Here is a 25,303-nt window from a genome sequence, read left to right as displayed (position 1 = left end):
CATAACTGTTCCATCTCCAAGTTTGGCCTCTGACCAGTCCAAGGTGTAACCTGGAGGAAGCAGATCCAGTCTTCACAGATTAGGGACAAACATCTTCTCTCCCTGCAATGCCCTGTCACAAAGCTGGCATCCAGGAATGTGCCTAAAACCATTTTGAAGCTATTTCTACCAGGAGATGTCTCCCCTACCCTATGATATGACATAGAAAAATCTCATCTCAACAGTTCTTGTCAACCAGGCCAGGGATAGACTAGGTCAAACCCAAGCCTGAAACACTCCTGACCAAGAGACTTCTAAATGCAGATGCCCTCCAGCAGCAGTAGGAAGGGCTTCTGGGGAATTTCAGAAAAGAGTGAGCAGGCATCCAAATGCATCCTAATTGGAACCAGAGCGCAGATCCGGAAGAGCTTTACCGGATCCTCACAGCCAGAGGCAAGACTGCTCCACAGGAGGAAGCCGAGGGCCTAGACTGGAGTGGAAATAACCTCCCCAGACAAGAGCTCTGGTTGTACCTAGGAAAGGGGGATGGTCTCCCCAAGATGGTCAGTTCGGGGGGTGGGTGTGGGCTGAAGGACAGGACAGGAGGGGGAGCCCTGGAGTGTCTCTGGAGTGAGGACATTCACAGTCCATCCCCATACACCCCAACCCACACAGCTGGGTCCCCCGAACGTCAGCGCTGGCGGGAACCTGGGGGATCTTGTGGTTAAGTCCACAGACGAGCAAACCGAGGCCAAGAAAGAAGGGGCTTTATCGTGTGAACTCAGACAGCTCCCCTCGGGCCCGTCAGCCTCAAGCGTCCCCGTCCTCATCCGTCCACCCAGGCTGAGCCTCCCCAATTCCAGAAGGGGCAAGGGCGGGGGCAGGACGTCTTCCGTGAGGACCACCCGCACCGCAGCCGGGGCCATGGCCCTGCACAGTTCGGCCCGGCAGGGAGTCCCACCGCGCGGCCCCACCCAGGCCGGCCCCCAGCTTCTCCGCAGACTCTCTCCGGCTCTCGCGCGGCCGTCGGGGACGGAGCGGCCGAGCCAGGCCACGGCGTCTGAGCGGGGACACCACGGTGAGGTCGCTCGGGAAGGCGGTGCCCCGGCTGCAAGCTGGGCCCCGCCCTGTAGCCCGGAGCCGGCTCATTGGCCATCCCGGGAAGCCCCGCCCCCGCCGCGCGTGGCGCGGAACCGCCCCCCACGGGCCAGCCCGGGAGGCCCCACCCGCGCAGCGTGGCCCGGCTGTGGGCCCCGGCAGGTGCGAGCACTGGCGCAGGGTCTGTCTTCGTGCCGGAACGCCGCCCCGGGCCCTGGGCTAGTGCCGAGCGGCCCAGCCGCGTAGCGGGCGGAGACTGCCCTGTATGGCCGCTGACTCCCGGAGATCAGGAACCAGGTCACGTGCACGCACTCATTGAGTCCAATATTTATTGAGCACCGATGGGGGCAAGGGACCGCCGCCGTCACAGCTCTTAAGGGCCTTTAACACCAGGACCCCACCTTTACTTTACAAATGAGGAAGCTGAGACCCAGGGCTGGGAGTGAGTCTAACGGCAAACCGGGCTCCAGCCTCCGAGGTCCAGACCACCGCTCTGCTCCTGCGCCACGCAGCCTCCGCGGACTCACTTCAGTGTAAAGAACGTTCTTTGAACACCCATTGAGTGCCAGGCAAACCCACAAGCCCTAGCCGGGGGCCTAGGCACATCGAATGCTTTGGAAGAAGAAAAGAGGGGCGCCAGTGCCTTGCGATTACTCGTAGTTTGCACTTCTATTCGGGTGCCTGTACTTACACAGGGCATCTAGCATTAGAAAAACAGGCCTAGGAACTCTTAGCCCAGAGGCATCCCCAGGAAACACCTGAGAGAAGCTCTTGCAGCTGAGGGTTAACCTCTGAGCAGCTACACTTGCACCATATCCTGTCTGAGCACTTGCCGACAGCCCAGCCCTGACTTGTGGGGCCCCTGGTGAGGGCTGGGGGTGCCAGGGCAAACAAGCAGAACCCACAGCAGGGAAGGATGGCACCTCTCCCTCCCTAGCCCAGGGGAGCTTGGCTGAGCTGTCACTGACTTGTACACTCCCTCTCCCCCCAGAGATGATGGCAGTGTTCCCATATGTCCCCAACTCTGTTCATGACTTTGGGAGAGGTGTGAGGGTCACAGGAGCAACAGGAAGTGGCACAGCCAGGGACCCAGACACCTGGAAGCAGGCCTGAACGCTGTCCACTTCACACAGTGCCAGACAAATAAGACAACAATCAGAATAGCCGAGGACCCATCACTCCAGCTTCAAAATCACCCACACCGGGGACTGGTCTATAGGCAGCACCCACAGTGGTGTGATTTAAGAGGCACAAGGAGCTAGCTGCCATCCAGACTTCTCCATGAAGCCTGAAACTATTGCCTGAACTTACATGCTTTGAACCTCACTGCTTTGGTAAGAATTTGTTCCACTGAAGTACAAAGGGCTCCTGGGGAATGTAGCCCAAAGGGAAAGTTACCTCACTCTGCACCTTCCACTCATTCTAGAAAATAAAGGTCCTTCCTGAGGGATTCTGACTGGGGGAGAAGGACTGGAGATCAGTGTGGAAGAGAAAGGGGTTCCTGAACTTGAAAGGAAGGACAAAACCAGGCTCCCTATTTGTCCAGTCGCCTCCAAATCTATCAGGACCCTGACAACCCTAAGGTGAGACACGAAGCATTGGGGTCATTACCTCCTTTGACAGACAAGGAATGTGAGGCTGGAGGTGGTTAAAAGATTCACCCAGATCTCCTGGCCTAACTCTGCCACAGAGCCCCATGTTCTCAGAGACAGCCCCCGCCTTTACACAAATCAGGCCTGGCAGCCTCAGAGTCCAGGTTGGCTGACAAGCCTCACCCAGACCAGGATCTTCCTCTCGGGAGGAGCTTGCCAGGCTCGCTCTGCATCCTGCCTCGGGGTGTCATATGGGGAATGGGGTATGAGGTCATCCATGGAGCATGCACTCCAGTGAACATTGAGACCTTGGAGGAAGTGTCATCCACTCTGGGCTTCGGTTTCCCCCTCTCAACTGATAACCAGAGTCAATCATGGATGTGAATACCTGCTGAGGGTAGGACTAGGAATACACACCTGGTTTCCAGGGCAGCAGCCAAGGCATCCCCATGCACACCCAGGCTGGTCTGGACAGCCCCTCTGCCATCGCCACACACAAGGAAGTGGCAGAATAATTCCTGCCCCTCAGCTCTTGGTCCACTTTGCAATCACATACAACACTTAAAACAAAAGCACTAGAAAAGCTCCATAAGGAGAAAAAAAAGTTTCAAAATAAAGTAGACAACTCAAATTTCCAGTGCCTATTCTTGAGGCTGTCCGTCCACCCTGCTCTTTCTCATGTTGACAGCAGGCACCTCTCTGTACAAAATCAAAACCTCAGGCCCTCAATGGCTCTATCGCTCCCTACTGGAAGAGGAACAGTCTCTGGTCCCCTCAACTGATTGTTCATGGTACCTGCCAAAGACCTCCACTAAAACTTGGCATCCCCTAAGCCTTAGGGACCCTTTATAAGTCAGGAATGTAGAAAAGGCAGCAAAGAGTGACAAATTTAGGAAAGAGGAAATTGAGGCAGCTGGTCACATACACTCTGTCATCAAAAAGGCTGCTGCTTCCCATGTGAATGAAAAAAAAAATCTCTCCAAAGCCATCCCAGAAAGAGGAAGCAGTGTCAGGCACAAGGGGAAAGGCCCCGCAGGTGGAGAGGTGGTCCTGCCAGGGGGGCGCCCCGCAGGCTCCGGCCTAGTCAGCCCTCCTCGAAGTGGCTGGGCCGGCGCAGAGGTGGGCTCCCTGAGCGGCCAGAGGGAGCAGGAAAGTGCGGGCCCACCTGGCCTCGGGCGTGAGTCTGCATGTGGACAGCCAGGTGGTGGTTCCGGTTGAAGGCCCGGCCGCACTGCGGGCACTGGTAGGGCCGCTCGCCCGTGTGGATGCGCTGGTGACGGAAGAGGTCAGAGGGCCGGCGGAAGGCCTTGCCGCAGTAGGGACAGGCGGGCCAGCCCTGGCCGGTGCCCGTGTGCAGGCGCTGGTGCAGCAGCAGGCTCTTCCGCTGCGGGAAGAAGCGCAGGCACTCGCTGCAGTGGTACACCTTGGTGGCAGCTGGTCTCCGCCCCACGAAGGAACGCCCTGCTAGGGAGCGGTGGCCCTGGGGCTCCTCAGGCAGCCAGCGGATGACAGGGCCGGGCACCACCACCTCCCCCGGCTCCAGTGTGGAGTGGGCTTCGCCCCACCCGGTAGGCGAGCTGCCCCGGGCCTCCCTGTGCTCCTCCTCCACGTGGGTCCGCTGGTGAATGGTCAGGTTAATCTTCAAGCGGAAGCTCTGCCCACAGTCAGGACAGGGGAAGGTCCGCTCTCGCCGGCGAGGGAGGATGCGGGGCGGCTCTCCCATGGCTCCTGGTGACCGAGGGTCCCCTGTCCGCACCCGTGGCACTCCGCCCCCATGAAGCCGGCTGGGGCCACCAGTCCTGCTCCTGGGCCCTCTGGGGAGTCTACACTGGGTCTGGCTCGGGGACTCCCCCAGAAAGAGCTGCTCGGGTAGCATCTCGTCCTCAGATTGTGCTTCTGTCTTGATGACCACACCACCACCTGGTGAAAGGAATCCCTGTTGATTTCAAGTGGGCTGCACCAGCCCCACTTGTGCCACCCAACCCAGCCCTGGCCTCCAGGTGCAGCTCTAGCCACATCGGCACGGCCCAGCCCGGCTCCTGCCTTCACTGAGTCCTTTCTCCTCCTGGTGCTCACAGCGTGGAGCAGGAGTCCTGCTGGCTCAGCCCCTCCAAGCGGGCACTGCCCTCTAACGTCAGCCAGTCTGTTGTCACGTGGCCTAGAGGCTCCGATGGCCCATTTCTGCCGGCTAAGCTAAGGACAGCAGGAGAGAGGAGACAAAGCTGCAAAACCAGGGGCCAGGGAGCTGGGGGTCAGGGGACAGACTCATGGGAGACAGATGGGTGGGAAAATGAAAGGGAGACTAAGAGAGAGGCAGAGCCCCTGGACCCTGAGATATACTGGCCGTGCAGGACCCCCAAGAGTTCTGATGACCTACAAGCCCTGTGGGCCCTGAGCGCCTCCAGACTAAGTAAGAGGCCTCAGGCCTGGAGGTGGTGGGTGACTTAGCCACACTCAGAGCTACTCAGCCACGTAACAAATCCACACTGAGCGTCCACCACCTGCTCAGCACCGTGCTCTCGAGTGACAGACAGGAGGCACGAGGACCTGAGCTTCCCAGCTGGGCCTCAGTGTGGGTCACACTTGACTCTGAGGTAGCAGTGAGACAGAGCAGTGGAAAGAAGGGGCTGAGGCAGTGACCTGTGGTCTCATAGCAGCTCCCAGGGGTCCCTAACACTGGGAAGGCAGGTCCTGGCCACCACGCCCAGCCTGGAACACTGAGCTTTCTTCCAAGTCCTCCAACTGCTGTTCACCTCTGGTCTTCTCCGGAGCTAGCCCCAACCACTCTCCTCTGACCTCCCCCAGCACCCGCGGCCTCAGCTGCTAGACCACACGGTCTGCCCAAAGGGTGACAGTGAACCTTGCCCTCTGCATATTAAGACGAAAACCTTCGGCCCTTTACGAGCAACTTCCAAGGTCTAGGACCAGAGTAATTTCTAATCTCGCTGAAGCTTGAACTTAAACCATGAGCTGGGAGGCTGCTGTGGAGGAGGAGAGCCCTTACCTGGTGAACCTCCAGGGCAGCACCTGATGGCAAGGCCTTGGAGTTCTCTGCTCACTGCAGCTTACCCAGGAACCCTCACAGATAACTTAGGACTGGACTTTAATTCTATGTTAGAAACGACCCACTGTTTTTAATTCAGTCCTTCAGCTCCAGGATCATTAAGAGTCTATCAGAATCACCTAAACTTTGGGGTAAATTGTTGTTGTATGTAATGGGCCATGGTGGTATTCCTGAACTTAGGGATTAGTGAAGGTCTCAGGCCCTGTTCTTCGTGATGGCCAAGGCTCCCAGATCTCTTCATTTGAAGCCCACATGCAGCTTGGTCCCCACCATGCCACAACCCCAGGGTGGACCCAAATCTCACCTCTGCCTCCCACCGAAGCAGGTACCAGGATGGAACCAGGGAGAGCTGGATCCCTTTCTATTGGGACAGAAAACCTGCCCCAAGGCCAGAATGGGCAATAATGGCTTTCTTTTTTCCTGCTCACCAGGGTGTAAGCCCAGTTTACAGAAAGTGCATGGACTCTAAGCTGGGGATCTAAATTTGAATCGCAGGCCACCACACACAAACTGTAAGACATGAGACTTTGAGCCTGGGCCACTTTGCAGGGCTGCCGTGAGGCCCTTCTGCCACCAGACCACAAACCTGGTGGTGTGCCACTTGTTCTCAAGCAGCACCTTTCCAGCCAGGCCAGACTGCAGTGGGGGAAGACCAGCACCATAGATGAGCCGGGTCCCTAGAGCCCCCAGGGAAATACTACCTGGGGGGTGAGGGAGGGACCCCTTAGGAGGAAACTCCTCACCAGGTCCCTCACGCCAACCCTCACCCCACTCCCAAAGGGCCCTTGAGCTCCTGAGGCTCTGCTGTGGCCACGAGGCCTCCTCTCTTCACTCACCTGGCCCCACGCCGGGCAGGATGTCCCTGGGAGGGGAGGTTGGTGACTCCCCGTCTGAAGATTCTTCCTCCTGTTTAACTGAGGACAAAACGCTGGTGCTGGCTGGGGGCCCTGTGCGAGAGAATCCCGTGAGGGCCTTTCCCAAAACCAGGCTCCTGCAGGGTGACACAGCCACCCACTGGCAGGCCCTGGATACGCTCAAGCGCCTGCCAGGAACAAGAAGAGGGGGCCCAGGCTTCTGTCCAGAGGACCGCAGGAGCCCACCCCGCAGCCTCCATTCAAAGGCGCAAGGAGAGCTGTGAAGTCCATGCTCCCAGTTCCCATGCAGGCCAGCGCTAACAACTCCTCCCTCGGCATCTGAGTGTCACGCTGATGGGCCTCAAAAGGGCAGAGGGTTTGGGGAGGCGCCTGGGCACAGCGCCAGGTCTGTGACAGCAGGGATAGTGAGAAGGTCCTTCTTCTCCTTACATACCCACTGGGAAGAGGGGTGTCACCTCCAACCACATTCAGCCCACAGAAATAACTGGAGAGAAAGCAACCCGGAGACTGCAAGTCAGGCCAGCAGGAAGGAGGAGGCATGGCGGGGGCCAGGCCCACAAAGCGCAGTCTGGAGACAGAAAACAAGGCTCCAGACTATCTGCCAAATGCCCTGTGAATTATACTCCATTTCTGTGCAGGGAGGGACAGGAATCTCCTCTAAACACAAGTAGACAGAGAACACTGGAAGGGCTGCCTGAAGCCTCAGAGCCCCTCACGGGCCTTCGGAAAGAGGACATTTACTGAGGCACACACGTGCAGCACCACACTAGGCACATGACACATATCGCCCCATTAACGTAACTGTCATAAGAAGCCTGGGGAGGCCCAATGGCAGCCCTCAAGTGCCCCTCCCCTCACTGCAGCCAGGCCAGAGTGCCCAGCCCCCACCATGCCTGCGGGAGCCACAGCTGTGCTCAGACTGTTTAATCCTGCTGAAAATGTCCCATGTTCCCAGCAAAATCTACCCTTCCTCTACGGCCTGTCTCAGGGGCCCCTTTTCCAGGAAGCCTGTCCAGCTCAGCCCAGCCCCACCCCATCCCCAGCCATCTCTCCCACCCTTGAGGTGCAGCACTTATTCTCAGCACCGCTTGCCTGATACTGCTGCTGGGGCACCGGTCACACTGCTGCCCAGCTGCTCTCACTCACCAGTGCTTGTTCCAGGTGGAATTACTCTTGTTTCTGAGTCTCCTTGGTGGTCAGGGGCCCGCCCTTCTTTTTGCTCCTCCTGGGCACGGCTGATTGGACTGGGGATGTGCTCTGGATGTGGAGGGAGGCCTGGAGAATGCAAATCAGTGACACTGAGGACAGGAGCCTCTGGGGAATTGCTAAATGCAGTCACTGGGACCTGGGCATCAGGTCAAGCACAGAGTATGATAATAAGGCAGACTTCACTGATATCTAGTGACTAGATCCTAGGCCAAAGCCACCATGCCTGAGAGAAGGAAACAGTACAGCACGGTAACTGATCTGACAGTACCAGACAGGTCATGACACAGCAGGGCCAAGGATCTGGCTTTTTAGGGACTCCTGGCTCAGAACACTACAACAGTGGCTCCCAATCCCAAGTCTTCCACCAGGCTGGTGTATCAAGATCCCCTGGGGGGCACCCCCAAGATTCTCATCAGTAGTTCTGCTGGGCCTAGGAAGTATGCATTTTCAAAAAGCTTCCTAGGGCAAAAGAGATGAACAAATATTCACAGAATAAAAAATTAAAATGGGGGTTGGGCTGGTGACGTAGTGGTTAAGTTTGTGCACTCCGCTTTGGCGGCCCAGGGTTCACAGGTTTGGATCCCAGGTGTGGACATACACACCCTCATCAAGCCATGCTGTGGCAGGCATCCCACATATAAAGTCGAGGAAGATGGGCACGGATGTTAGCCCAGGGCTAATCTTCCTCAGCAAAAAGAGGAAGACTGGCAACAGATGTTAGCTCAGGACTAATCTTCCTCAAAAAAAAAAAAAATTAAAATGGCCCATAAACAAACAAAAAGATACTCAAGCACACTCACAATAAGAGAGGTCTCATTAAAACTGTTACCAAAGCCAGACAGACACTACAAGAAAACTACAGACCAATATCCCTTATGAACATTGATGCAAAAATCCTCAATAAAATACTAGCAAACTGAATTCAGCAGCATATTAAAAGGATTAAACACCAAGACCAAATGGAGTTTATTCCTGGAATGCAAGGGTGGTTCACTATATGAAACTAGATCAATGGAATACACCACATTAACAGAATGAAGGAAAAAAACCCACATGATCATCTCAATTGATGCAGAAAAAGTATGTGACAAAATTCAACACCCTTTCATGATAAAACCACTCAACAAACTAAGAACAGTAGGAAACTACCTCAATATAATAAAAGCCATATATGAAACACCCACAGTGAACATCATACTCAACGGTAAAAGACTGAAAGCTTTTCCTCTAAAATTAGGAATGAGGCAAGGATGTCTGCTTTTACCACTTCTAGTCAAAAAAGTACTGGAAGTTCTAGCCAGAGCAATTAGGCAAGAAAAAGAAACAAAAGGTATCCAAATTGGAAAGAAGTAAAATTATTTCTGTTCGTAGACATTATGATCATATATGTAGAAAACACTAAAGATTCTGCAAAAAACTGTTAGAACTAATAAATGAATTCAGCCAATTAGCAGGATAAAAGTCAACATACAAAAATCAGTTGGATTTCTATACACTAATGATGAACAATTTGAAAAGGAAATTACAAAAACAATTCCATTTACAATGGTATCAAAAAGAATAAAATAATTAGGAATAACTTAACCAAGGCGGTGAAAGACTTTCACAATGAAAACTATAAAACACTGCTGAAAGAAATTAAAGAAGACATAAATAAATGGAAACATATTCCACGTTCGTGGATTGGAAGACTTAATATTGTTAAGATGTCCATATTACCCAAAGTGATCTACAGAGTCAATGCAATCCCTATCAAAATCCCCTTGACATTTTTTAGAAATAGAAAAAAACCCATCTTAAAATTCATATGGAATTGCAAGTGACTCTAAATAGCCAAAACAATCTTGAAAATAAAGAAGAAATTTGGAGGAATTCCTGATTTCAAAACTTACTACAAAACAAATTTCAAAACTTACTACAAAACAACAGTAATCAAAACAGTGTGGTACTGGCATAAATAGAATAGAGAAGCAAGAAATAAACCCTCACAAAAATGGTTAAATGGTATTTGGGAAAGGTGCCAAGACTACCCAATGGGGAAAGGACAGTCTTTTCAACAAATGTTGCTAGAAAAACTAGATATCCACATGCAAAAGAATGAAGTTGGACCTTATCTAACACCATATACAAAAATTAACTCAAAATGGATCAAAGACCTAAATGTAAGACCTAAAATATAAAACCCTTAGAAGAAAACATAGGACAAAAGCTTCACAACATTGGACTTGGCAATGAATTCATGGATATGTCATCAAAGGCACAGGCCACAAAAGAAAAAATAGACAAACTGAACTTAATAAAAAATTTTTAAATTTGTGCATCAAACAACACTATCAGCAGAGTTAAAAGGCAACCCACAGAATGGGAGAAATATTTGCAAATCATGTATCTGATAAGGGATTAATACCCAGAATATAGGGAAAACTCCTAACACTCAACTACAAAAAAACTTGATTCAAAAATGGGCAAAGGATTTGAACAGACATTTCTCCAAAGAAGACATACAAATGGCCAATAAGCACATGAAAAGATGCTCAACATCACTAATCATCAGGGAAATGCAAATCAAAACCACCAGGAGATACCAACCTCACAACTATTAGGACGACTACTATTAAAAAAAAAAAACCCAGAAAATAACAAGTATTGACAGAGATGTGGAAAAACTGGAATCTATGCACTGATGGTAGGAATGAAAATGGTATAGTCACTGTGGAAAACAATATGGTGGTTCCTCAAAAAATTAGAAATGGAATTACCATATGATCCAGCAATTCCACTTACGGGTATATACCTAAAAAAATTGAAGGTAGAGTCTCGAAGAGATATTTGTACATCCATGATCACAGCAGCATTATTTGCAACAGCGAAAATACAGAAGCAATTCAAGTGTCCATCGACAAATGAATGGACAAGCAATACGTGGTATATACATACAATTGAATATTTTTCAGCCTTAAAAAGGAAGGAAATTCTGACATATGCTAGAACATAGATGAAATCTGAGGACATTACGCTAAATGAAATAAGCCAGCCACAAAAAGACCAATACCGCGGACCAGCCCCGGTGACCTAGTGATTAAGTTCAGTGCGCTCCGCTCTGGCAGCCCGGGTTCGGTTCCTGGGCATGGACCTACACCACTCGTCAGCAGCCATGCTGTGGCGGTGGCTCACATACAAGATAGAGGAAGATCGGCAACAGATGTCATCTCAGGGCAAATCTTTGTTAGCAAAAAAACAACAACAGACGAATACTGTATGATTCCACTTAAATGAGGTACTTAGAATAGTCAAAATCATATAGAAAGAATTGTGGTTGCCAGGGGCCAGGGAAAGGAGCAGAATGGGAGGGTTATTGTTTAATGGGTAGAGTTTCAGTCTTACAAGATGAAAAGAGTCATGGAGCTGGATGGTGGTGGCCGCATAATATTATGAATGTTGGCGCATAATATTATGAATGTATTTAATACCACTGAAGTGTACACTGAAAAATGGTTAATTACGGTAAATTTTATGTTATGTGTATTTAACCACAATAAGAAAAAAAAAGAAAGAAATGAAGTGCTGATATACAGTACTACATGGATGAACCTTGAAAACATTATGCTAAGTGAAAGAAGCCAGGCACAAAAGACCACATATTATATGATTCCATTGATATGAAATGTCCAGAATAGGCAAATCTACAGTCAGAAAGTATATTTGTTGTTGCTTAGGGTGGGGGAGCTGGGCAGGGGCTGGGGGTGAGCTGAAGTGTACAGGGCTTGCTTTTGAGGTGGTGAAAATGTTATAAAATTGACTATGGTATTGGTTGCACATATCTATGAATATGCTAGAAACCACTGAATTGTACACCTTAAATGAGTGAATTGTATGGTGTGTGAATTATATCTAATAAAGCTGTTATTAAAAAAAAAACCTATACTGAAATACATCTTCTTACTTATTAGGCAGACAAAAATCCTACAAGTCTGACCACATTCTCTGTGGCAAGGCCATGGGGCAAGAGGCCCTCTTTCACAATGCTGATGGGAATGCAAATGATACAATCCCTATGGAGGAGAATTTGGTGATAAATTCTTGAAAAATTACACATTTATTTACCTTTGACCCAGTAGTCCAGCTTCTAAGACTCTACCCGAAACATACACTGGCAAAAACATGAACTGACTTATGCACAAAGTATTCCCTACAGCATTATTTTTTGTGTGTGTGTGTGAGGTAGATCAGCCCTGAGCTAACATCCATGCTAATCCTCCTCTTTTTGCTGAGGAAGACCGGCTCTGAGCTAACATCTATTGCCAATCCTCCTCCTTTTTTTATTCCCCCAAAGCCCCAGTAGATACTTGTACGTCATAGTTGCACATCCTTCTAGTTGCTGTATGTAGGATGCGGCCTCAGCATGGCCAGAGAAGCGGTGCGTCGGTGCGTGCCCAGGATCCGAACCCAGGCCGCCAGTAGCGGAGCGCGCGCACTTAACCGCTAAGCCACCGGGCCGGCCCTACAGCATTATTTATATCAGCAAAATACTGAAAATACCCCAAATGTCCATCCATGGGGACCGGTTCAATAAGCTATTGTATATCACACCATGGAACATTCCACACCCATAAAAAAAATGAGGAAGATCCCCGCACACCGATATGAAGTGATCCCCAGGACAAACTATAGAATACAGGGATGGGAGAATACAAGGGTATCTATGTGTCATTGATATTTTCAAAAGGAAACATCAGAAATTAAGAAACTAATAAAAATGGTTATCTATAGGGAGAGGGAGGGGACGAGAATGGAAATAAGACTTCCCTGAATGTATCCTGTTAAATCATTTTGACTTTGCAAACATAACATGTCTTACATATTCAAAAACTTAAATCAAAAAGTGAAAAGAGCCATCTCTAAAAATCTAAAAATAAACAGAAACAAATAAACCTAACTGCATATCAAGTTGCCGACATAACCACATAAAGAAAATAATTATCTCAAGTGACTTTAAAAAGCATTATTTTGTCTATAAGTCCTGAATGGAACGCACTCAGAGCACAAAAGAGCTGCAAAGAAATCCCAGATTTCAATCAAAAGCATAATTGTTAGTAGTAATATTGGCTTCGTTAATTTGAAATTCACTATTTGAAATGGATAATGAAATACTAGGGTTTGAATATAAGATAACGCAAAAAATTATGCTAATATACTTAGGAATTTAAGATTTCCAAGTGACATACAAGTGTAAAATCAAAGTACACTAAATTGGAATTAGAAATATCACTATGAACTCATGATTTTCTTCTTTTCAAAAATACATATTGTCTGAAAAGACCTAGAAGTAATGCCAAAAAATAGCAACTACTGGCACTTATATTGCGGTATCTAAACACTATTCCTCACTGAAAGGAATCGAAATTCCTTGGAGAAAATCTTACTCCAGGTCTTGGCCAGGAAACCCACAAGAGAACCCAGAACATCTTATGGTGTTTGAACCCCACCGAAGTCACATCAAAATGAGCTATGGGCCAACTTGCAGGGGCTCCGACAAGCTAAAGATGGGACCATTTAAGCTTGAAAATAAAGGCTGCAAAGAACTGCAGGTATAGAATATTCAACAATCTATGAAGTCATAATAATAATCCAAAAAGAGAAAAGCCCAAGCAGTGGTCACCTCTGGAGGCTTCTAAGGCAGTAAATCTTCCTTCTGAAAACTGATGAGAGGAAAGAATTAAGCATCTATCTTGCCTTTTCCGTACAAACTGTATTTCAGGGTAACTAAGAGCTGATTAGGGAAATTATTCTTTATAAAAGAATTTCAGCTATTAAGTGCAGAAGTAATAACAGAATTTCACCATTTTGCAACCTCTAATGAAATAACAAATCCAGGCAACAATCTTCAATGGCTATTAAAATCATTATGTGAAAAGTTGATGGGAAACTTTTTAATAGAAGGGTAAGGCTGATGATCACAAAAAGAAAGACAATCAGGTAAGATCTGAAACCATAAAACTCCTAGAAGAAAACACAGGAAAAAAGCTCATTGACATTGGTCTTGGTGATGATTTTTTGGATTTGACAAAAGCAAAGGGAACAAAAGAAAAAATAACTGGGACTATATCAAACTAAAAAGCTTCTGCATGGCAAAGGAAACCATCAACAAAATGTAAAGGCAACCTATTGAATGGGAGAAAATATTTGCAAATCATATATTTGATATGGGTTAATATCCAAGATATATAAAGAAATCGTACAAATCAACAGCAAAAAAATAAACAATTCAATTAAAAAATGGGCACAAGATCTGAATAGACCTTTTTCCAAAGACATACAGATGGCCAACAGGTACATGAAAAGACGCTCCAAATCACCAATCATTAGGGAAATGCAAGTCAAAACCATGAGATATCACTTCATGCCTGTCAGAATGGCTATTATCAAAAAGACAGGAAATAAGTGTTGGTGAGGATATGGAGAAAAGGGAACCCTTGTGTACTGCTGGTGGGAATGTAAACTGGTGCAGCCACTATGGAAAACAGTATAGAGGTGTCCCTCAAAAAATAAAAACAGAAATACTATACGATCCAACAATTCCACTTCTGGGTATTTATCCTAAGAAAATGAAAACTAACTCGGAAAGATATACACACCCCCATGTTCACTGCAGCATTACGGGCTTACCTTGGGGACAGCGCGGGTTCGGTTCCAGACCACCGCAATGAAGCGAGTGTCACAAGAAAGTGAGTGTCGCAATAAAGCGAGGCACACAATTTTGGTTTCCCAGTGCATATAAGAGTTATGTTTACACTATACTGTAGTCTACTGAGTGTGCAATAGCATTACGTACAAAAAAATAATGTACATATCCTAATTAAAAAATACTTTATCGCCGGGGGCCAGCCTGGTGGCGTAGCAGTTGTGTTTGTGTACTCTGCTTCGGGGCCCAGGTGCAGAACGATGCACCGCTTGTCAAGCCATGCTGTGGCAACGACTCACATAAAAAGTAGAGGAGGATGGGCACGGATGTTATCCCAGGGCCAGTCTTCCTCAGCAAAAAGAGGAGGATTGGCATCGGATGTTAGCTCAGGGCGAATCCTCCTCACAAAAAAACATACTTTACTGTTAAAAAATGCTAACCATCACCTGAGCCTTCAGCGAATCATAATCTTTTTGTTGATGGAGGGTCTTGCCTAGATGTTGATGGCTGCTGACTGATCAGGCTGGTGGTTGCTGAAGGCTGGGGAGTCTGTGGCAATTTCTTATTAAGACAGCAATGAAGTCTGCCACATTGATTGACTCTCCCTTTCATGAACGATTTCTCTGTGGCATGTGACGCTATTAGACAGCATTTTACCCACAGTAGAACTTCCTTCAGAATTGGAGTGAATCCTCTCACACCCTGCTGCTGCTTTATCAACTAAGTTTATGTAACACTCTAAATCCTTTGTTGTCATTTCAACAGTCTTCACAGCATCTTCACCAGGAGTAGATTCCATCTCAAGAAACCACTTTCTCTTCTCATCCATAAGAAGTAACTCCTCATTTGTTAAAGTTTTATCATGAGATTGCAGCAATTCAGTCACATCTTCAGGCTCCACTTGTAATTCTAGTTTTCTTGCTGTTTCCACCACATCTGCAGTTACTTCCTCCACTGAAGTCTTGAGCCCCTCAAAGTCATCCATAAGGGTTGGAATCAACTTCTTCCAAACTCCGGCTAATGTTGATCTTTTGACCTCTTTCCATGAATCACGAATGTTCTTAATGGCATCTGGAATGGTGAATCCTTTCCAGAAAGTTTTCAATTTACTTTGCCCAGATCCATCAGAGGAATCACTATCTATGGCAGCTATAGCCATAAGAAAAGTATTCCTTAAATAATAAGACTTGAAAGTAAAAATTACTTCTTGATTCGTAGCCTGCAGAATGGATGTTGTGTTAGCAGGCATGAAAACATTAATCTCGTTGTAAATCTCCATCAGAGCTCTTGGGTGACCAGGTGCATTGTCAATGAGCAGTAATATTTTGAAAGGAATCATTTTTTCTGAGCAGTAGGTCTCAACAGTGGGCTTAAAATACTCACTAAACCATGTTGTAAACTGATGTGGTCATCCAGGCTTTGTTGTTCCATTTATAGAGCACAGACAGAATAGATTTAGCATAATTCTTAACGGCCCTAGGATTTTCAGATTGGCTTCAATTTAAAATCACCAGCTGCAGTAGCCCCTAACAAGACAGTCAGCCTGTACTTTGAAGCTTTGAAACCAGGCATTGACTTATCCTCTCTAGTTATGAAAGTCCTAGATGGCATCTTCTTCCAATATAAGGCTGTTTCATCTATACTGAAAATCTGTTGTTTAGTGTAGCCACCTTCACTAATTACCTTAGCGAGATCTTCTGGATAACTTGCTGTCGCTTCTACATCAGCATTTGCTGCTTCATCTTGCATTTTTATATTATGGAGAGGCTTTTTTCCTTAAATCTCATGAACCAAACTCTCCTTTCAAACTTTTCTTCTGCAGCTTCCTCACCTCTCTCAGCCTTCATAGAATTGAAGAGAGTTAGGGCCTTGCTCTGGATTAGGCTTTGGCTTAAGGGAATGTTGTGGCTGGTTTGATCTTCTATCCAGACACTAAACTTTCTCCACATCAGCAATAAGGCTGTTTCGCTTTCTTATCATTCGTGTGTTCACTGGAGTAGCTCTTTTAATTTCCTTCAAGAATTTTTCCTTTGCACTCACAACTTGACTAAGTGTTTGATGCAAGAGACCCAGCTTTCAGCCTCTCTCAGCTTTTGACATATGCCTTCCTCACTAAGCTTATCATTTCTAGTTTTTGAATCAAAGTGAGAGACATGTGACTCTTCCTTTCACTTGAACACTTAGAGGCCATTGTAAGGTTATTAATTGGCCTAATTTCAATATTGTTGTATCTCAGGGAATAGGGAGGTCAGAGGAGAGCGAGAGAGATGGGGGAACAGCTGGTCAGCGGAGCAGTCAGAACACACACAACACTTATCAATTAAGTTCACCATCTTATATGGGCGCAGTTTGTGGCACCCCAAAACAATGACAATAGTAACATCATATATCACTGATCACAGATCCCCATAACAAATAAAATAATAATGAAAAACTTTGAAATATGGCATGAATTACCAAAACATGACACAGAGACACGAAATGAGCAAATGCTGTTGGAAAAATGATGCCAATAGACTTGCTCAATGCCAGGTTTCCACAAACTTTCAATTTGTAAAAAATGCAATATCTGTGAATAAAACGAGGTATGCCTGCATTTACAATAACGAAGATACGGAAACAATTTAAGTGTCCATTGATGGATGAATGGATAAAGATGTGGTGTACACATACAATGGAATATTATTCATCCATAAAAAAGAATAAAAATCTTGCCCTTCGTGACAACATGGACGGATCTTGAAGGAATTATGCTAAGTGAAATAAGTCATACAGAGAAAGACAAATACCACATGATCTCACTTATATGTGCAATCTAAAAAAAAAAAAAACCAAGCTCACAGATACAGAGAACAGACTGGTGGTTGCCAGAGGCGGGCGTGGGGGATGGGCAAAATGGATGAAGGGGGTCAAAAGGTACAAACTTCCAGTTATAAAATAAATAAGTCATGGGGATGGATGTAATGTACAGCATAGTAACTATAGTTAATAATACTATATTACATATTTGAAAGTGACTAAGAGAATAAATCTTAAAAGTCCTCATCACAAGAAAAAAGAATTCTGTAACTATATGTGGTGATGGATGTTAACTAGACTTACTGTGGTGATCATTTTGCAATATATACAAATATAAAATCATTATGTTGTACACCTGAAACTAATATAATGTTGTACATCAATTATACCTCAATAATTAAAAGGAAAAAAGGCAACTAGACCCTCATGCCTCCTGATACAACGCAGCAGCAAGTACACAGCATCACCTCTAAAACAGTCTTGCCAATAAGATGGAATCTGATTCTAAATAAGCCTGTAGACCTACCTACCAGTTTACAGGAAACAGGAAACAGAGGAATATGTTAAAACGACACCAAATCCAGAATGTGGGAAATAATGGCATTTAAAAAGACATAAGATAAATGACATTAAAATGTCAACAAATAAATGACATTAAAAGGGGAAGATGGGAGGGGCCGGCCCCGTGGCTTAGCAGTTAAGTGCGCGCGCTCCGCTACTGGTGGCCCGGGTTTGGATCCCGGGTGCACACTGATGCACTGCTTGTCCGGCCATGCTGAGGCGGCGTCCCACATACAGCAACTAGAAGGATGTGCAACTATGACATGCAACTATCTACTGGGGCTTTGAGGGAAAAAAGGAGGAGGACTGGCAATAGATGTTAGCTCAGAGCCGGTCTTCCTCAGCAAAAAGAGGAGGATTAGCATGGATGTTAGCTCAGGGCTGATCTTCCTCACACAAAAAAAAAAAAAAGCAGGGGGGAGATGGGGATGGTCCATCAACTGATGAATGATAAACAAAATGTGGTATATCTATACAATGGAATGTTATTTAGCCATGAAAAGGAATGAAGTATGAATACATGCTACAACACGGATGAACCTTGAAAACATGCTCAGTGAAATAAGACAGATACAAAAGGTCACATACTGTATGATTCCATTTATATGAAATATCCAGAATAGGCAAATCCATAGAGACAAGAGAGATTAGTGGTTGCCTGAAGCTGGGGAGTAAGGGCAGGGAAACAAGGAGTCACCCCTAACGGATATGAGTTTCTTTTTGGTGGGATGAGAAAGTTCTAAAATTAGATGGTAGTGATGGTCACACAACTCTGTAAATATAGTGAAACACTGAATTGTATACTTTAATCCATGAATTGCATGGTATGTGAATTAAATCTCAATAAAGCTGTTAAAAAGGAGGGGGAATTTTACAAGCTTTTTGTAGACTTTTTATAATGCAAATGCAATATGTGGACTTTGGTGTATTAGAATTAGGATCCAAACACCTCTAGAAAACATTTTGGAGACAATCAGGGAAAACAACATGGACTAGGTATTAGATGATAATCTGTTGGGTGTGATAATGGTATCGTTGTTATGTCTAGAAAAAGGAAAAAAACAGATGGATGAAGCAAATGCCGCAAAATCTTGATGACTGTTGAATCTGGGTGATGATCATTTGGAGGTTCACTGGACTATTCTCTCTACTTTCATTTACTTTTCAAAAATTTTATTTAAAAAAAAAAAAGCCCCCCAAAAGATTCTGATATGCAGTCAACTTTGGAACCACTGTCCTACAGCACACGAGCTGTGGGGATGGAGCCTTCCCTGGCCACTCCTCCAAGAGGGCTCATTTCCACAAAGGGAAGCCAGGATGTACATTACAGGCCTTACAGCTACAGTTAGAGTCAGGGAGCAGAGGTGGAGGGCCACCAGGAAGTCGTGGCAGTAATGCTGCTGCTGCAGGCATTACTGTTAGTAATAGGTCCCCACTTACTACAGAATGCTTAGCTTTACGTCTGCCGTCTCCCCGAGTCCTCAGACAGCCAAATGGGGCGAGTCCTGCTGGCCCCTCGCATAGATGTACAAACCATACGGCTCTACAGCAAAAGCCCTGCATGGCCCCTGACCAGGCAGGCCTCAGAGAGAGCGTACCCCACTGTGGGTGAAGGGCCTGTGCTCCCTTCCTGGCCTCACAGCACGTCTGCAAAGCGTGGAGAGCGGGCCATGGTTCAGTTTGTCCCAGCCACTCCCCCTTCATGCCCCTACTCACCAGCTCCCAACCTCTTTGGGCATGCTGCCTCTCTCTCATTCCCTTCCTCCTGGCCCCACGCGCCTTCAGGACAAGGCTCTTCTCCCCTCTCCATCCGGGTGAGGATGTCAGGTTTGGAGATGGCATAATCTGCATAGAGAATGAAGAGAGAGCTGGCTCAGGACTGGACACCTGCCACCTAGTTGCCCACAGAGATCCAGAGACACCAGAGGAACAGAAGCCAAAGCAAAGACACAGACTGCGGGAGGCCAATCTGTGGACAGAGGCGCAGATCCCTACCTAGGCAGCCTTACCCAGGGAGACCAGCATCTCGTAGTTGCCCCTCATCACATGCTTGTAGAGCTCCTTCTGCCAATCATCCAGCCTTCCCCACTCCGGCTCGGAAAAATATACAGCCACGTCATCAAACGTCACGGGCACCTGGAACCACAGTGTCACGCATGCTCACCCACACACAGGCACGGCCCCTCAGGCTGTCCCACTCTGGGTACCCCACAGTTACCTTGGGGGCTTCCCCCTTGCTGCCGGGAGGCAGCCGCAGGATCCAGAAGTTCCTGTTTCTCAGCAGGTTCTCCATGTTCTCCAGCCGCCTCTGCAGCAGCCCGTACTCCTGCAGCAGGGTCCCCAGCACGGCCCACTTGCCCTCCAGCTGGTTCCCGAACTCCACGGCCGTCTTCTCACAGTCGGCCAGCTTCTTCTCGGCTGTCCCTGTCCGTCCCTCCAGAGTCAGCAAGCGGGCCAGGCAGGAATCCACCTTCTTTTCCAAGGCCTGGATGGCGGCCACCACTGTCCACAGTGTGATCTCCGTGGAGTAGAGGTATGAGTTCTTCTCAGCAGTGGGCTGGGGTGACGGAGAAGGTGTCGAAGGCCTTTCATCTCCTGTTTGCCTGTCCCTCTCTGGAGCCTGGTATCAGAGGAGAAATGGTATCAGAATTATACAAACAAAACGTGCACCTTAAAAAGAAACCTCAGAATGGCACCTGCCCAGGTAAAGCCTCATCCAGCATCCTGAAGGCCAGTCAGGTAGCCGTGGGACAGATGGGAAGGCAGGGACATCAGTTAGGAGTCCAGCCTCAGGGACAGGAGAGACTGCCTGGACCAAGGTGTTAGCATGTGGGAAACAGGAGGAAAAACACAGCCAGGGAGAGAAAGTGTCTGCAGTCTCAGGTGACTTCCCTTCCTGGTTCTCAGTCTCCTCTGAGAAGGAAGGGACAGGCTTTGAAACACAGAGGAACATGAGCTCTGCAGTCAGACGGCCTGGGTGCAACTAGCAACTCCGTCACTCACAAGCTGGCTGACTCTGGGCAAGGTTTTATAAACATCTTTCAACTTCACTTCCACATCTAGAAAATGGAGCTAATAACAGCACCTATATGATAGGACTGTGAGAATTGATGACACAATCTTTGTAAGAAGCACTTAACACAGTGTCCAGCACGTGCTCAATACTCAATAAATGTGAGCTAGGATGACAACGAGGAGGATGTGATGATGGTGATGGTTCTGGCTCAGGGATGCAGGATGAAATGGTTCATAAGGCCTTTTTTCTCCACCTCTTTCATTACACTGTCCTTCAGCGCCTTGGAAAAGAGCTTCTGGAGTGCCTCAGCTCCTAGGTGCCCGATGGACAAGCCATCTATGAGCATGTGCCAAGGCCTCCGTCCCAGTTGCTCTTGCTAAAAGCCTTGTGGAAAGACGCACTGACATCTCACCCTCCATTTTGCTCACCCTCCATTTTGCTCACCCTCATGGTCAAATCACCAAGCCCCATCCATCTGACTTCTCAGAGTATCTCAAATCCAGCTTTTCTCCTTCCCAGGCCAAGCCCCAATCTCCTTCCACCTGAGCCACTGCAATTCTGCCCCTCTGACTTCCCCGCGTCACCCTTCTCCCCCATCATACACTTCCCAGAGGGCGCTCAGTACTCTTTTAAAGACACAGACTAGATCATTTTAGTCCCCTGCTTAAAACTCTTCACTAGCTTCCAAGTGTACCTGGAATAAAATCTAAACTTCTTTTCATATCCCAGCCTACCTCCCTGACCTTATATCCTCCCAGGTGTCTGCTCCACTCCAGCCACCCTGGCCTGCCCAGATGTCTAGGATACACCCGGCTCTCCTCTACCTGTGCCTTAGCTCTTCCCACACCACTCCTGGCTCCCTCACATATAAGCCTCCAGCTTACACATCGCCTCCTGGAGACCTTCACTGACAGACACATCTAAATACGCTAATAATCTACGATCATTCTATGTGTCTGCCTGTGTTACGGTCTGTTTCCCCACAAGAATATAAGCTCCATGAGGCTTTGTGTTATTGGCTGTTGTATTCCCAGCTTCTAAAAGAGTGTCTCACTCAGAGCAGACGCTCAGTAAACACCTGTTGAATGAATGAGTGACTAACCAATTAAACAACACATTCATTCAATAACAATTACTGAACACCTGTCTTAGGAAAGGTACAGAAGGGATGCAGAAAAAATTGTGGTTCTTCCTTCTCCAGGAGAAAAATTCTGTACAAAAATAGTCATAATAAATAACAGTGTGATACCACGGGCTAACAAAAGTTGAGTGCAAATCTGTCCTGTATGGGGCGTTTCCTGGGATCTCAGGTGCCGCAAGAGGGCAGAGGAAAAGGAGCGGGTGGATAGGGATGGTGGGACAGTGCTGGGGGAGCGGTCCTGGGCTCGGTGGGAGCTGATGATGTCACCTGTACAGTCACAGACAGGCCTTCTGGGGGCTCCCCCCAGGGAACAGGGCCATAGACCCAAAGAACTCCCACCCCCTTTCCCTCCCTTGCACTCCGACGACCCTAAAAAAGCACACACCAAACTCACTAATTAAAGGGAACAGAGAAAAAATTCCTCCTTAAAAAGCATCCAGAAAAATCAAGGTTTCAAAAACTCCATTGAGATGTATTAATAATAGCAGATACCATTTATTGAGCTCTTTACAAGTGTTTTTCTAGTGTGTCAAAAATGGCCCAAGGATGATTTTCTCCGACTGGAGAAACTGCCCATTATCAGCCAATATTCTAAAATCTGCTAATCTTAAAAAATAGAAAAAAAAAAACACCTACAACCCCTCTGGTAAACAGCATTCAACACCTTTCTCTTAAATAAAAGTAGAATATTGGGTCCCTTAAAGGGGGTGTGATTCCAAAGTCCTGGCTGGGGGTCAGGCTCTGGCCCGGGTAGGTGAGTGGCCTTGGGCCGGTCCCTTGTCTGAGCCCCAGACTTCAGTTGTCAGACCCGCATGGAGCTGGCGCCCCTGCCCTCCCCGCCTGCCTCTGGGGCCGCTGGACCTCCCAGGAGACAATGCACGGGGTTGGGGGAGGGGGGCAGCCACTCTGTTCAAATGCAAGGCCTGTCATCTCAAGCGTCACTAGAAAGCCCGGCCTGACCCCGACGTCGGGCCGCCCGCCGCGCCCGCAGCCCGGCCTGGCGTTTGGGCCGCCCGGGCAGTCGGCCTGAAAGCCGGCCCGGGCGCCGGACGAGGGCGGCCCGCGCGGGCCCGACGCGGCGGGCGCGGGCCGGAGCGCGGGCGGCGGGCGAGGAGGCCGCACCAGGGGCCGCTCCACGGGGCCGGGCAGAGAGCTTGGCGGGCCCGCGCGGCGGCGGCGGCTCGGCCCGTCTGGGCGTCCGCGCCGGGGCGCTTACCGGGGCGGGCGCCGCTTCGGCCATGGCTGCCCGCGTCCCTCCCGGCTGCTCTCCTCGGGCCGGCCTGTCGGGCCTGGCGCGGCGCGCTGGCGGGGGCAGAGGCGGAGCGGAGCCGCCCAGCCTCGGAGCTCCTGTCGGGCGGCCGCGAGCTGCGTCCGAGCCACGTGCCCCGCCGGCCCTTTAAACAAGAGCTGCGCTCGCGGCCGGGCCCGAGGGCGCGCACAGCGCCCCCTGCAGCCCGAAGGACCGCACGCCCGCGGCCCGCGGCCCGCCACGCCCGCCCCCACGCCCTGGCGGCCGCGGGGTCCCCCGGGGGAGGCCGGCCGCCCACCCTCGCCTGGGCCGCGGGGGTCGACGCCGGCGGAGGACGCGCCGCGGGACCCTCCAGCCGGGCTCCCGTCGGGCGGAGGCGACCCTCGGGCGGGTGTCGGGCGGGGGCGAGCCACAAGCAGGGGCAGCTTGCGGGGCCCGGCCCAGGCCCCTAACCCCTCTCCAGGGTGCTGGGGCCGAGGGACCCCAGCGTCCCACACGCAGGAATCAGGCCAGGGAGCTAATGAAGGAAAGGCGCAGGAAATTTCGAAACTTTGTGGGAGTTTCCCCCTGTGTGGGGGAAGAAGGGCAGTCACTGCCGGGTAATCGCAAGTGTATTTAGATTTACCGTTTTAACACCTCTAATGGACCCAAAGTGACTGTTAGTTTGGGTATACATTACGCCCGGGAGAAGCCAAGGGGGCGGGGGAGGATAGATACAGGTTTTAAAACTCTTTTATCAGTTTTCCAGAACTAATAGAAAGACCTCAGGAAAAATGTATTTCATTTAAAAAAAAAAAAAAAAAGCCCTCCCTCTTCCAACGGCCTTTGGGATCCCGGGTCTCCTCCTCCTTCCCTGGGGCCTACCTCCCGAGCAGATACCCTGCTCAGGCATCCTTTGCAGAGCACTACGAAGCCGTCTTCACCACACACAGTCTTCACTTGCCCATCAGCCACCAACTGGGGATCCTCTGTAGCTTTGGCTCCAGGCTGCAGCAAGAGGAAACCCATCCCTGATTCAGGCCCTAAGGCATCTTCAGTAAACGACTCAATCTAGGACCCATTTTCCTGATCTGTAACCCAAGAGACTTACTCTGGAAAACCAGCGTTAATCACTGATTATAAAGTAAAATATACTGTATGCAGTTTATTTTCTATCTTTTCTGCATTTCCCGTTCATCTTATAGTCTTTGTCCAATAAGCCCACAAACTCTTCCCACCAGAAATTACTTTGCAGTTTTGTTTCTTTGTGTGTATATTTTGGTTTTTTTTTTAGTATTTTCTTTTGAGGGAGGAGGGGAGGAAATTATTTGCCCATATATTTGATCCAAGCAAGAAAGTGGTCAATTAACATAATAAGAACATAAAGACACTAATACCTTCTCCAAGTACGGTGCACCCCTAGAATTTGCAGCTAGGTTAGGAAATGTTACTTTAAGGTAACAAGAAATCAAATCAATATATGGCATTGTTCCTTGTGGAAATTCTTGTTGAAGTAACCCAACCTAACAGACAATTTGCAAATGTTTGCTAAAGACATTAAGAGCATCCCTAGGATCTCATCAGGGGTAAGTCAGACCAATCTGTTAAGGATTATAAAATACTGGTAAATTATGATCTTATAAAATAAGAGTTAATGCCCAGTGCAAACAGAAAGAGTCTGGAAAATGGATTGGAGAGGAAAGAAATGTTAGTAGTTAACAAGTTCTGTTCAGGGACAAGTGCCCTAATTTTTGACAGCTGGTCTTAGTTTTTTAGAAAAAAGGGTCAGTAACTCCGTGGTACTCAACCCTTAGTGTGTATCATGCGCACCTGGAGTGCTTGTTGAACTACACATTGCTGGGCGCCAGTCTCCGAGTTTCTAGGTCTGAGGCTGAAAGGGGTGGGGTGACCAGAATTTGAATTTCTAACTAGTTCCCAGCTGATGCTGATTCTACTGGCCTGGTGATCATACGGTGAGAACTAATGCCCTGTTTATCAGGCTCCCACAGCTGCCTCCCATTCCCATGCTCTGATTTTATAAATATATTGAAAAAAAGCA

The 25,303-nt window shown here is 48.3% G+C and overlaps 1 protein-coding gene across 2 annotated transcripts; it reads right to left on the bottom strand.

The window, feature by feature from the left end:
* Nucleotides 1-1,392: 1,392 nt before the first annotated feature.
* ZNF783 (zinc finger protein 783) lies at nt 1,393-23,352 on the bottom strand. 2 transcript variants are annotated; one of them, XM_087432403.1, is made up of 7 exons: nt 23,233-23,352; nt 20,078-20,479; nt 19,869-19,995; nt 19,576-19,704; nt 7,755-7,883; nt 6,570-6,647; nt 1,393-4,589 (listed from the first exon to the last, which is right to left on the bottom strand). In XM_087432403.1, the coding sequence occupies exons 1-7, from the start codon at nt 23,254-23,256 to the stop codon at nt 3,754-3,756; spliced, it is 1,725 nt and encodes a 574-aa protein (XP_087288529.1). In that variant the 5' UTR covers nt 23,257-23,352; the 3' UTR covers nt 1,393-3,753. The 2 variants fall into 2 exon arrangements, with proteins under 2 accessions (XP_087288529.1, XP_087288522.1); XM_087432396.1 differs by having other exon boundaries at nt 6,570-6,680; nt 23,233-23,351.
* Nucleotides 23,353-25,303: the final 1,951 nt, after the last annotated feature.

This window comes from Ceratotherium simum, chromosome 1, assembly GCF_057802395.1.
Source record: "Ceratotherium simum simum isolate JZ-2026a chromosome 1, ASM5780239v1, whole genome shotgun sequence".
NCBI lineage: Eukaryota > Metazoa > Chordata > Mammalia > Perissodactyla > Rhinocerotidae > Ceratotherium > Ceratotherium simum.
Note: the sequence above shows the minus strand (reverse complement) of the source record. Positions and strands in the feature narration are given on the sequence as shown.

What these genes read in the sequence shown, in the direction of transcription:
- ZNF783 (XM_087432396.1), bottom strand. Translation starts at nt 23,256, where the DNA reads ATGGCCGAAGCGGCGCCCGCCCCG. An exon ending in GCAAGGGGGAAGCCCCCAAG is followed by an intron (nt 19,996 to 20,077) that starts GTAACTGTGGGG and finishes CTGTGGTTCCAG; the next exon opens with GTGCCCGTGACGTTTGATGA. An exon ending in TCCACCTGGAACAAGCACTG is followed by an intron (nt 6,681 to 7,754) that starts GTGAGTGAGAGC and finishes TCTCTCGCACAG; the next exon opens with GGCCCCCAGCCAGCACCAGC.